At 31.9% G+C, this 13113-nt stretch overlaps 1 protein-coding gene and 1 non-coding gene across 3 annotated transcripts; both read left to right on the top strand.

The window, feature by feature from the left end:
* Positions 1-2152: 2152 nt before the first annotated feature.
* On the top strand, positions 2153-2259 carry LOC131175787 (small nucleolar RNA R71). The gene has a single exon (XR_009145977.1). It is a non-coding gene; the product is annotated as a small nucleolar RNA R71 (small nucleolar RNA).
* Positions 2260-4766: 2507 nt separating this feature from the next.
* LOC110659658 (uncharacterized) lies at positions 4767-5977 on the top strand. Of its 2 annotated transcripts, none has more exons than XM_058140171.1 (4): positions 4767-5115; positions 5294-5385; positions 5483-5601; positions 5661-5977. In XM_058140171.1, exons 1-4 carry the CDS (start codon positions 4827-4829, stop codon positions 5665-5667), a joined length of 507 nt encoding a protein of 168 aa, XP_057996154.1. In that variant the 5' UTR covers positions 4767-4826; the 3' UTR covers positions 5668-5977. The 2 variants fall into 2 exon arrangements, with proteins under 2 accessions (XP_057996154.1, XP_021673351.2); XM_021817659.2 differs by having other exon boundaries at positions 4769-5115; positions 5673-5977.
* The last annotated feature ends 7136 nt before the right edge of the window (positions 5978-13113 follow it).

Raw genomic sequence — 13113 nt, 5'->3', positions numbered from 1 at the left:
TAGTGGGAGATTGTTAGTGGTATGCCCTAGAGCATATCATTTAGTATGTATTTTGTACATATTTTTATTAATAAAAGGCATTTCCACTTTTTTGTTTACATAATATATTTATGTGTAATAGAAAAGGTCCATTGATATTTTGTTAGAAATATTATTCTTAAGTTGTTAAGAATATGAGTGACAATATTTCTAGCACGAAGTATCATAAATAGGTTCACAATCGAGGATACTTCATAATAAGGACATGACTTATCCAGAAAGATTGTATTCATGTTTGTTCCCAAGTTATTTATATGAGATATAAATAAGATGGAATGGTGAGTCTCATGCCATATAACAAACATGATAGGCACTTATAAATGATAAGTAGGCCAAACCAGTGACACTTATGACAAGCACATGGAGTTTATTCTTGTCAATGTTTTGTCATAAATCATATCAGTGCATATAATCTTTAGACCTGAGATAGCACAGTTATCTTGTATATAGGTAGTTTGAGTTTGATACTGCTTTCATACTTGTACTGTGTATGGGTATATGGGCATGTGTTGGCTCCTACTAGTTATATATGGAGGTAGGTGTTGATCAAGATTTAATCTGTTCCTCTAAGTAAATAGAGATAAAATCCTATGTTCATTTAATTGTTCTTGATGTTTCAAGTTCTGCCAGACAGATAGATTTATTCGTAAAAGAGTTTCGATGAGAAAATCTTTTAATCAAGAACTGGAATTAAAAGAGAACATAATATTCATAGCAAATGGAGTTTGACATAAACCATGACTCACTTGAGTTGGGATTTTGTAATGAGAGAGTCTAGTGCATGGTAACATATGATTATAGGTTCATTTAAGGTAAACCTTATTACTAATTGGGTGGCCATGGCATGCTATGCTAGGTGTTAACCATGGTCTATGAGGTTCATAAAATAATTTAGAGAAATCATTTATGGTAAGAAAGAGTTCTGATGATATTAAGAGTTGTTATCATGTCTCATTGCCAATTAGTGATGAGCCTAGTAAGTCACACACATACACAAGTTATCACCTATTTAAATATGATTTAATTAATTAATTAAAGAGTTTAATTGATTAATTAAATAGGTTTGGTTTGCAATTAAATTGCAAAGTCCCTAGCATGACTTGAAACCAAATCTAGATTATTGGATGTATAATATAAGTTAAATTTATATTTAAAGTGTTTAAATATGAATTTAATTAATGAGAAATTAATTAATAGAGATTAATTAATTAATTTATATTTGATATAAATTAATTAGAAGAAGAAAAATAATTATTTTGGGTTGAGAACTCAAAATTAAGACACAGGGGCATTTTGGTCATTTTGCAGTATGACACGTGGCACCATGAGATGGTGACACATGGCATAACACATAAGCTTGCCAAATGTTTTTTTAATCATGTAAGATGATTAAAATCAAGATTAAATATAGGTTTGACACTTGGCACAATGTGATTAGGTCACTTAAACCTAGAGCTAATCAAAGGGTGACATGTGGCAAGGGTTTAATGTGTTAACCTAGCTATTTAAGTGTTGTTATGAGAAAATAAAATACAACCAGCAGCCACACTCCTTTGTCACGCCACTTTGAGGGTTTTTATCTCTTCTTCTTCATCTCTTATCAATTCAAAGAGATTAGCCATCAATCTCTTGAATTAAGAACGCTAGGAATTGTTTCTAGTGTCCTGTTTACATCTCTAATCTCTTAAAAGGCAGAACTTGAATTTCTAATTAATAGAAAAGGCTTTAGAAGCTGTTCAAGGGCTGCCATAGGTGTTCTTGGTGTGGACAAGCTAGAGGGACAACATCTGGTGTCCTCAAGACGAATCTCAAAGGCGTAGACACGCTGCAGTGCATCAAGAGGTTAGTGTAATCGTTCTTGATTTAATCTAGGATTCTAAAATTAATCTGATTAATTTTAAAATCTTAAATGGCAAATACAGATCCAAAAACATATTAAAAGAGTTTTAATATGTTGTTTATCATTGAAGTCAAATAGATAAAAATAAATCTTGCATGATGCATGTGACCCTAGGTAAACATTTTTGAATTCAATGGTATAAACTTGTGTTTTTCACGCTTCCATTCCTTCACAACATTGGTGTAAAAATTATGATTTATCATCCATTTTGGAATGGCATGATGTGGACATTGTCTCTCTAATTCCTTCCATCTCATCCATGATTCACAGAGAGTTTCATCTTCTCTTGGTTTGAAAGCTGTCATTTGATTCCTCAATTCTTGAGTTTTTCCAGGTGGAAAATATTGTGCAAGAAATGCATCAGTGAGTTGTCCCAATTTGTAATAGAGTTGTGAGGTAAAGAATTAAGCTAATCCAATGCTCTATCTTTCAAAGAGAATGGGAATAGCTTCAATCTTGCTGCATCATCAGATACTCTAGGTTGTTTTTGCATATCACAAATCATAGCAAATTTCTTTAGATGTGTGTGTGGATTTTCGGAAGGATGTCCACCAAATTGGGAATTTTGAATCATTTGAAGAACCCCAAAATCCATCTTGTAGCTATTTGCCTCAATTCTTGGTCTTGCTATACTCTCTCTCAAGTCATCAAAATGAGGAAATGCATGATCCATTATACTTCTCCTAGGCACATTAGCATTTACAACCTCTTCACCTTGGGCTGCATTTTCATTGTTTCTATCATTTCCAGCATTACCACCACCAATTCTAATTCTTTCATCAGTCATTTCTGCTTCAATTTCAGTTGCTCTCAAGGCTTCTTTCCTTTTTCTGATTTCTTTCTTGTTGGCTCTACAAAATTTCTCAATTTCAGAATTAAAAAATAAGGATGTGTCACTTGTGTATCTAACTCTTCTCATAAAAGATTAAGAGTACCTAAAAAGAATAAACAAACACAAAAAATGAAAAGATAACAAAAGTAAAAACTATAAACAACTAAAACAATCAAGAATTCAATCTTAAACAAATAACTCCCCGGCAACAGCGCTAAAAAGTTGATGGGTCCCAATCGCAACTGCACGGGTCATACAAGTAATATAGAAAAGATATCGTTCCCATGAGTTGTGTTAATGATCGAATTTTTGATATAAAAATTGACTAATTTGACTATTTTTGAAATTAAAGCAATAAATTGATAGATATTGAAGTTTGGAATCTATATATGCAAAATTAATAATCTATTCAACAATGTAATGATTCAACTAAATTTGTGTCAAATTAAAATAAGCAAATTAAAATATGGCAAGGTTTAAAATGGCAAGCAATTAAATTCGATTAGAAAATAACAATGATAAAAGGGGTGATTCCGGAGTTTGGGAGTTCATATTCAAGCTATTTTGGGATTTTTAAATTGGTTATCCAATCTTATGGAATTTACGAGTTTTAAGGAGATTAATCCTTAAATCCTTTGAATACTCTTTCGAGTGAGACAAAGAGTGCCTTAATCAATCTAAACCTACTTTCGTGGAGTTAAAATTAATCAAGACCCATTAAGTTCCTTAATTAGTCTGTAAATCCTCTTAATCCTTAGTCTATTTTTAGATCTAAGTTAATCAAGTTCAATTTCTTGATTATCTATCACAAGGTTTTCTCTTTTCGGTGCTTCAACCATGGATTAAGAACAATACTTAATGGAATCGTACACTAAGCATATCATTGAGCACACAAGGAATGAATAAAACTTCATTAAAATCACAAAATATGGATTATCCAATAAAAATCCACAAAATATCTCAAATATTACATCCCAACTCCAGAATCTAATGAAAACTACTCACTATCTATAATATTTACAAGAAATTCTGAGTTTATATGGAAATAAAACTTGAGTCTATGTTAAGAACTAAGAAACTCAATACAAGAAAGGTAGAAAATAGGGAAGAAAGGAAGAAAAATCCAAATCTAGTGCAGAAAAGGAAAAGTGACGTTTCACTCTCTGTTTTTCTGACTCTCCTCTGCTGCTGCTCTTTTCTTCCCCCCTTCTTTTTTTTTTTCTGAAATGGGATAAGGACATATATATATCTTTCTGACAATTAGCCCTAAAATGGTGTGTTTGAGGTAAAGTTCATGTGAGAAAAATCTTCTGCTAGCTCATTATGAAGAGTTACACAGGTTGTGCAAGTTTCTTATGCAGATTCCATGCAAAATTGGTGGTTCCAGGTGTTTCCCGTAATGTTGCATAAGCTATGCAGGTTGGTTGTGCAGTTTCTTCAAGCTTTGGAGACTTCTATGAAACTGCATAAGTGGACTGCATAAGTTATACAGACCCTTATGCAGTTTTCGATAGGTTTTCGGTTCTCTGCGTGAAGCTGCATAGGCAGAGTACTAGACTGCATAAGTTATACAGTTTTTCGTGAAGCTGCATAAGCAGGACTTGAACTTGCATAAGTCATGCAGAGTAATTATGTAGGTTTCGGTAGGTTTTGGAGTTTGCTTATTCTTCTGGTGCAGAACTGCACAACTTATGCAGTAGGTTATGCACATTTCGGCCACCTTGCATTTTTCAACTTTCAAACTTTGTTTTTGATATCTTTGGCTATAGAAATCACTCCTCATTGGCAAAATTTCTTTTTAATCCCTCAAAAACACCACTTTTCCTACAAAACAAAGTAAAATTACAAATTAATCTAAAAATTGACAATTATGAAAAACTATCTAAATAACTAATAAAATTGGTTAAAAGTGACTAACAAGTGAATGAAATGGCCTTGAAATCTAACCTAAATGACTATGCAAAATGCATGTATCATTGCTAAGCATGAGCTCTCAATTGTGAAGACCTTCGGTGAAGTTCTTCAAAAAATAGACAAAATGTCAACTTTAGGTTGATGTTGCTTTCTCCAACAGCAAATTCCATTTTGTTTATAAACTCAAGACTGGCTTGCTTCATCTTTGTCAAAATGGAGAAAGAAAAAGAGGGGTGTGACAGTAAGGTGATGGTGGCCATAGATGAAAGTGAGTCCAGTTACTATGCACTCACTTGGGTTCTTAACAATCTCAAAAACTCGATTGTCAACTCGCCGCTTCTGATCTTTTCTGCACAGCCTATTCCTAAGAATTACAGTGCATATGCTGCACAACTTGGCATCGCTCGCATTTACTTTCCATTCTCACCCAGTTGAGTTTTCCTGCTCTTTTTTCTTCTCTTCAAGCTTTGTTTCGTGGTTTTAGCTATACATTGCTTTTCTTATAGTCTCTTGGTTTCAAAAGTTGGTTTCTGAGTTTTATTAGGCATATAGGGCTATTTGGTTTCAGAATTAAGGATTTTTCACTAGCTTTAATTTTTCAATAGCAGCCTTGGATATGATTAGCACTGTTCAAGAACGAAATAAGAAGGTCTCATTGGGTATCTTGGAGAAAGCTAAGAACATCTGTGCTAGTCGAGGGGTATAGCCATAGTCACTTATCTTTTCTGTGTCTCTACCTTTTCACTTTTCAACCTTATCGGTCATTTTATCAATCCTGCATTCAATAAACTGCAAAGGTAAAAGCGGAGACAATTACAGAACTGGGGGAGCCAGGAGAGCTGATATGCAATGCTGTTAAAAACTACAAAGTTAATCTGCTTGTTCTGGGTAAAAATGAAGGTGGAGCTTTAAAAAGGTTAGTATTTGGCACATTTTCTACTTAATCACCCATACATACGACTAATATTTGAAAAGTTGTTAATGCAGGGCTTTTCTGGGGAGTGTGAGCAGCTATTGCCTGAATAATGCCGAGTGCGCTGTCCTTGTTGTGAAGAAAAACCAGAATGAAAGAGAACATTAACCCATATCAAGCATGGAACTTTTGTGCTGATGAAATCAATATTTTGCTTTCATATATGTACTACTTCTTGTGAATTACTATAAGATACGTTATCATTGTGAATTACTTGCACTCATCTACTAGTTGACAGAGAGGTTTGGAGATCATTATCGAGGAAATCCTGCACGATGACAAAGTGTTTAATGGTTACATAAGAAAAATTTTTATTTTCTTTTGTTTCTTGAATGAGAATGAACATCATGTCTTTCTTTCTTCAACAGTTTCAGATTTTTTATGCATTAACGTACGAAGGCTGCCAGTTGCAGGAGATGAATCCAAAGTAAGATGAAAGTGATACATTTTCTACCACGGGATTTGTTATTGTTTGGTGTCGGGTCTTTTCATTTGACTTACCTGATTTTCATTATTATATATTAATGAATATCATTATCAAAGTTTTATTGGTTTTTGAAAAGCTGGCTGGATCCAAGTTGGTTATAGATTTTTCAACTTCAGTCCCGTCCAAATATTTAATTTTTAGGTCTAACAGTTACCTAGGCCTATTATATATAATAAATCATATATAAAATAATAATTTTTTCTCTAAAAATAATATGCGCAAGTAGATGTTTAGAGGTCAAATCTTAAATTACTCACAAATCAAGTAAGTGCTAATTAGGGAATAGTCTGATTCATCAATCTATGGAGATTTCGAGTTTTTGAGTCCTTTTATTTATTTATTTCATAATTATTCACCTTTATGAATAAAAAATAAGAGGGATGCCTGTAACATGTTAGCCTATCAATTATACCCAATTCATATAAAGCCTTCATTAAATTAGAAAAAAAAAGAAGAAGCAAGCAAGTGATTAAAATCATTCAATTTCATAAAAATAATAAAAGAAAAGCTCAATAAAAAAAACATTAGGGTAGGCATTGTGTATGTAGTATTATTCATTAAATAATATAACAAATCCAAGACATAATTCTAAGACTTCAAGAATTCCAAATACTCAGCTTTGCTATTAAATTAAGAGTAATGCTACATTTAAATAATATTTACATCTTCCTTGTGTAAATATATAATTTGCAATGGTAGAATTATTTAAAATATTATATGAAGAAATAGGTGACATGAGATATCTAAATATACGATTTCTGTAATACCCTTACCTGATCTACAGTGTAGCCGAGCAAGAAATATTACATTCTGTGCCGGAGCATATTATCTTATCTTATTTTAGTCACTTTCAATTTTAATGCCATTTTGATTTATTGCTTAATTTATTTTTATTAGAGAAATTGACAGAATTTCTCCTATTTTATGAATATTTATCGTGTTTCACTATTCACCTGTTTAAAAATAATCTCATATTTCATTATTATCTCAAATATGTCAACATCATAATTTCATTCCATAATCATTTCAATAGAATTCTCGTATCATTCAGCCATATCAAGTTTTACATTCTATTCATACATGAATTCATAAATTTCAATAATTTACATAATGTACAAAATAAATTATACAAGTTCATAATTTACAATACAAATTTTATAAATATTTACAATGTACAAAAAGTGTACTAATATGGCCTAGTGGACTCTACCAAAATATATTGTAGAGGAGGTGACAACTGGACACAAGTGCAGATCTGAACTCCAAAATCCTAGTCTAATGACTATTAGGCTTTATCTTTATCTTCAGTACCTACACGAGGAAAAATCCATGAGCTAAGCATAACGCTTAGTGGTGCAATAATAAAATAAAAATAAACTAAATAATAGAAAATACATATTTCATGTGTGTAAGTTCATATAAAAAAATGTATTTTTATAGCTTATGAGTAATTCAAAATTTATTGTTCTTTTGTATTCATTTATTTAATATTTGATCTTCTTATTTTATTTCATTGTCCAAGTAACCTATGACAGACTAACTGGACTGGATACACGAGTTTCTGAGCACTGGACATCATGGTGCCTCCGGCCGTCATACCATGGGACACATAATGTCAACCATGTATGCAGAATGGCTAGAAGGCTATAGTAGTAATCAGGCATAAAGCCACGCATATCATCATGTAGCAGAATGGCTGGAAGCCATAAATAACAGAATGGCATAAAAGCCATAAGCAGTATTGCTAAACATATCGGTCCCTTCTTGGCATGCCAATCTATCCAAACCATACAAACATGTCTAGGCTTACATGTAGGGGTGAGCAGATTTCGGTTTGAACCGAAAAACTGAACCAAACCGAGTCAATTCGATTCAATCGATTCAGTTTTAAAATTTAATCTATTCGGTTCGGTTTTATATTATAAAAATTTCTGTTATTTAGGTTCGGTTTGATTTTAAAGAGAAAAAAAATCTGTTAAACCGAACCGAATAGTAATTTTATATATTCAAATCAAACCAAATCGAACTGAATCAATTTTTAAATTAGTTTATTTTTATGAGAAATTTATGAATTATATTTAATTATATATATAAATTATTTAATTTCATTGATTAATATTTATTAGGTTCAAACCAAAGTCAAAATTAGATCAAATAACTTAAAAGTCAAGTCTAAATTTAAAAATTAATCAAAAATCAACTAACCAAAGTAAAAAATTTAAAAATTTGAGGTTGTATAGGGTGAGTTATGACTAATTAACTAACCTGGACTCATAATCCTATACATTCAGGATTTCAGGTTTAGGTCAGTCTTTACAATTCATATTTGAGGTTCTTACACTAAAAATTTTAGCAGGGTTTCTAAACCGAAATTGTATCTCTATTTCTTAAGTTTTCAGATCAATTTGGTTCATTCCAATTGGAGTTTTCTACTGAAAGTTATGATTCATTTACTGTCCGCGTGTCAAATGACCAATCTGTCCAGGTGCAAGAATTTCCATATTGGATATTCCTGACTTCTCCTAGCAATTTTCTTAAGTTGCATTTGGTTCTGGGTTTTGGTCAAAATATCAAAATTGTAATTCTAGGTCTTATAAAGATTTTTGGCTTTTGGATCACTACATTTGTAGTTTTGTAGACTAAGTTATGACATTTTTGCCACAACTGGTTGAATGGCCTAAGGTCCAGAATTTCCAGGTCAGATTTGGTTCTGGCAGGTTTGATAGACTAAATTTTCTTAGCAATTTGAATTAGTTAGGGTCAAAAATAAGTCTCCTGATCTTCATAAAAAATGTTCTACTATGTCTAAACTTTTCATAGGTTCAAGAATCAGGTCATTTGGAGCTTTCTATAGTAAGTTATGCCTATTTGAATATTTACTGTTCATATGGTCATTTCTACAGTTCTAGAATATGTCATTCCATATTCAAGCTAATTTTAAGACAATTTGTGATCAGTTTCTGGGCATGGTTTCTTTATGAAATTTATGGCTTTAGGTCTTAAGTTTCATCTCCAATTAGCCTCACACTAATTGGAGCAATGTAGTTCTATTTATGGCCATTTAAATGCACTGGACTCAAGGTCCAAAAATCCCTGTATGGAAACAACACTTCCAATGCAATAATTCAACACTACTACCAACTTCAAAACTCAACCAATTCTCATCAAATGGTCAATATTTGACCTCAACAATCTCAATTGAGCATCAAGGGACAAAACCCCCAAATTCTCTCAAAACCCTAACTTCCATAATCACAATTCATAATACTATATGCAAATCAACACATAATCATGTAATCATTTTGTCTAAGTTAGAATTCATGTTTACATACAATTAAACACATCAATCTCTCCTTTAACTATGGCTGGCCGAATTTCATTCTCAACCTTCATACATAATTTCTTTACTTTTCTTCATAATTTTAACTCAATTCAACTTGTTCTTACAAATTAAACAACTAATTTAAAGTTAAGTTGCACCTACCTTAATTGATGGATTTCTAAGCTTCCCAAACTTCAATTTCTTGGCTTGCTTTTGCTTATAATCGCTCTAGCTAGGTTAAATAGAGAGTTTTAATGAAGATAACTATGGGAAATATAGTGAGTTTTTAAGGGAATTTAAGCTTGGAAGAGTTGGCAATGGTGGAAGGTTTTGGAAGAGAGAGGTTTGGCCAACATATTGAAGAAGAAGATGAAATAAGATGATAAGAATGATTTAATTAAAATTTTCTCTTCCTTTTATTCTTGTCTTCATATTATTGGATTACATTTTTAATGAAGTCATCATAGACCATGCTTAAGTCGTAAATAGGAATTAAATTTCATTAATTCCATTCCATGTTCTTTTCTTAAATTTTCATACATACTTTATGGTTTTAATTCAACTTCAATGTTTTAATCTCTCTCATTTTAGTTGACATTTAGGTCAAAATTCATCTCTGAGGGTGAAATAACTAAAAAGCCCTTCATTGTGTTCATCACATCATAATTGCCTTTACCGATTGGCATTAAAGTTTCTTGCATTTTTTTGACATTTTATTGTCATTTAAACCTCATTAATCCTTCAATTAAGTCCTAAATAAATGTCCCATAGGGTTTCCCATGAGTGTGGAGTTGGTAACTGAACTTTCAGTTATTTTCCAGTAAGGTTACCCATCGTCGGGACCTCTGCTCATTTAACCGACTTGCACTTTGCTTCTTTTATTTTTCTTTAATTTTACTTGATCCTTATTTAATTAATTTATGATTCCTCACTCTAGGTTAAGTGTGGTTCCAGATATCCTGGCTGTTCGAACAGACGTTAGTCATCGAAACAGTAGAATGTACGAAACTACCTAAATTTAGGGCGTTACAATTTCATTCTTATCCACTATTTTATCTAAATGTATATAGTTCCTCCATCTACATTTTCATTAGTTAATCTTAAAATAAATAAATAAATAAAAAGTTTAAAAAGCACGTGAATTCTAAAAATATCATTAGTAATAATTTTTCTTTGAATTTTTGATATTATTTAAAAATTAAAAAATTTGAAAAATGTTTCTTTATATAATTTCTTGGAAAAAAAAAATCTTTCATTAATCAAATATTTTAAAATTTTCACATATATTTTAAAATTTTAATTACTCACTAAAAATGAATGGAGAGATTAAATGATTTATTAAATTATATATAAAAAATTAAGTAATTTAATTTTTTAAAAAAATAAAAATGTAATAATAATTGTGGACTAGTTTTATGATTATTCACCCAAAATATTAATATTTTTTTCCCTATACTATTGAGATACCTTTATCTTTTCTATTGTAATTTATGAATTATAATATGATGATTTTTCAACTTTCTGTATACAACGGCATCTCTTATATCAATAACACTAAAAAAAATATTAAATAAATAGAATTAGGATATAAATGAAATAGAACAAGTTTGAGGTTTCCTATAAAAATGAGACATGAAACAAATATTTGAAGAAATTTTGAAAATTATGAAAGAAACTTTGAGCTTATATTGTCATGGATTGAGAATGAGAATTGAAACAAATATTAGAAGAAATTCTGAGAGTTACTAAAGAAACTTTGAACTTATAGAACTCCACGAAATTTAATCTTTAATGGTTTCTCAATAGCTCAATGGTAAAGCAGTCAGTTGTTAACTGATTGATCATAAGTTGAATCACACTGTCGCAAGGGTTTTTGCAGTCGCCTAGATGAGTTCTCACCGAAGTGGGAAAAGTGAGGAGTCGCCACTTTAATTTTAAGAAAAATTAAAGAAAACCATTTATAAAAGTAAATTAAGAAGAAACCACTTCAAAAACAGAGATTCTAGGTTCGGGGTCCGTATACGGGTGGGGAAGGTATTAGGCACCCCACCTCGTCCCTCAACGAGGGTAAGCAGATTTAACATTATGCTCTTTATAAATTAAAATTGGTAATTTGGGGGTTGGAGTGATGATGTTAATCCTTCATAAGGATAAAAGGAATATTTGATATTTCACTATTCAGGGTTGCCCAAGGACATGAGTACATGAGATGACCCTTAGTGAGTAGGTGTCGGGTAGCGAATTTTTGTTTAGGGGTTACTTTGTATATTAAAGTTGTGATATTTTAATTTGGGTTTTAGTTAAGAGAATTTGGGTAAGGACTCTCTCCCGATCTCTTGATATATTAATTTAAGTGGGAGATTTCGGATAAGAACTCTCATCCGATCTCCACATATTTTATTAAAATTTTGGCTGAGAATCGGGTAAGAACTCTCCCCCGATCTCTTAAAGTATTCTATTTAAAGTTTAAGTGAAGGATTTCGGATAAGATCTCCCCTCCGATCTCCATATATTTTATTGAAATTTTGGACGAGAATCAGGTAAGAACTCTCCCTCGATCTCTTAAAGTATTCTATTTGAAGTTTTAAGTGAAGGATCTCGAATAAGAACTCTCCTCCGATCTCCACATTTTATTAAAATTTTGGATGTGAATCGGGTAAGAACTCTCCCCCGATCTTTTAAAGTATTCTGTTTAAAGTTTTAAGTGAAGGATCTCATATAAGAACTCTCCTCCGATCTCCATATTTTATTAAAATTTTGGATGAGAATCGGGTAAGAATTCTTCCCCGATCTCTTAAAGTATTCTGTAGAATTGCATATCATAAGAATTTGAACTAAGGATTCTGGCAACCGAGGGTGCAAGAAACCCATGCAAAGCTTTTCCTAACCCATTGAGCTTTAAAAATAGAGAGTGGATGCAAGACCGAACTTCCCACCGATCTCATATGTGATTGCTTTATCAGAATTCTTTGATTGGTGATATCCGATCTCTTTTAATCAATAGTTGGGGACCCGATCCTATCTCGATTCCCGTTCTATTATGTTATCACCTGGGCTCGATTCGTAACCTGGCCTCATAACTTATTTGTTTGGTCTACTATTCGACCTTTTGTTACACCTATCCTTTTGTTATTTTTATTTGATTGGAAACTCTCATATCGAAATACCCTGCCTATGTCCTTTTGAGTATATATAAGTTACCTATGGGTTGAACATCTACTCTTGAAGGAAATAAAAACTAAATGATGATAAATGAAATTTGCAAATGAAATAGAAGACACAAGAAATAACTATTGGCTTGGACAATCTATTTTGAGATTTTAATGCAATTGGATTATAGAAGAAATTTCAAAAGAAAGCTGGAGAAAATAAACAAGGGTGTTTGACAAAATGATAGTTTAGACGTTTACCTATGGGAAGTTGAGGAGACAGATAGAATGACTCCAGAATCCACAACTCTTGCAAAGGTGAGAGCTGACGGCCAAAAGACTAATACTTACTCGAAATAACGGGAACCAGGTCGGAATGAAGTTGAGCTTTGGAGAGTAATGTACCGATATTAGGGTGGTGAGAATGAAAATGAACAAAGAAAATGGCCTTACAAAGTAATGAACAAGCATTGACAATGAAAATTTCAGGGTTCAGA

The sequence above is a fragment of the Hevea brasiliensis genome, chromosome 17 (genome assembly GCF_030052815.1).
Source record: "Hevea brasiliensis isolate MT/VB/25A 57/8 chromosome 17, ASM3005281v1, whole genome shotgun sequence".
NCBI classification, from domain to species: Eukaryota; Viridiplantae; Streptophyta; class Magnoliopsida; order Malpighiales; family Euphorbiaceae; genus Hevea; species Hevea brasiliensis.
Note: the sequence above shows the minus strand (reverse complement) of the source record. Positions and strands in the feature narration are given on the sequence as shown.

Bases quoted from the DNA above. Each gene is read 5' to 3' on its own strand.
- LOC110659658 (XM_021817659.2), top strand. From the start codon at position 4,827: ATGTTGCTTTCTCCAACAGCAAATTCCATTTTGTTTATAAACTCAAGA. The intron at 5,116-5,293 runs GTTGAGTTTTCC...TTTCAATAGCAG, and splicing joins TTACTTTCCATTCTCACCCA to CCTTGGATATGATTAGCACT. The intron at 5,386-5,482 runs GTATAGCCATAG...TAAACTGCAAAG, and splicing joins ACATCTGTGCTAGTCGAGGG to GTAAAAGCGGAGACAATTAC.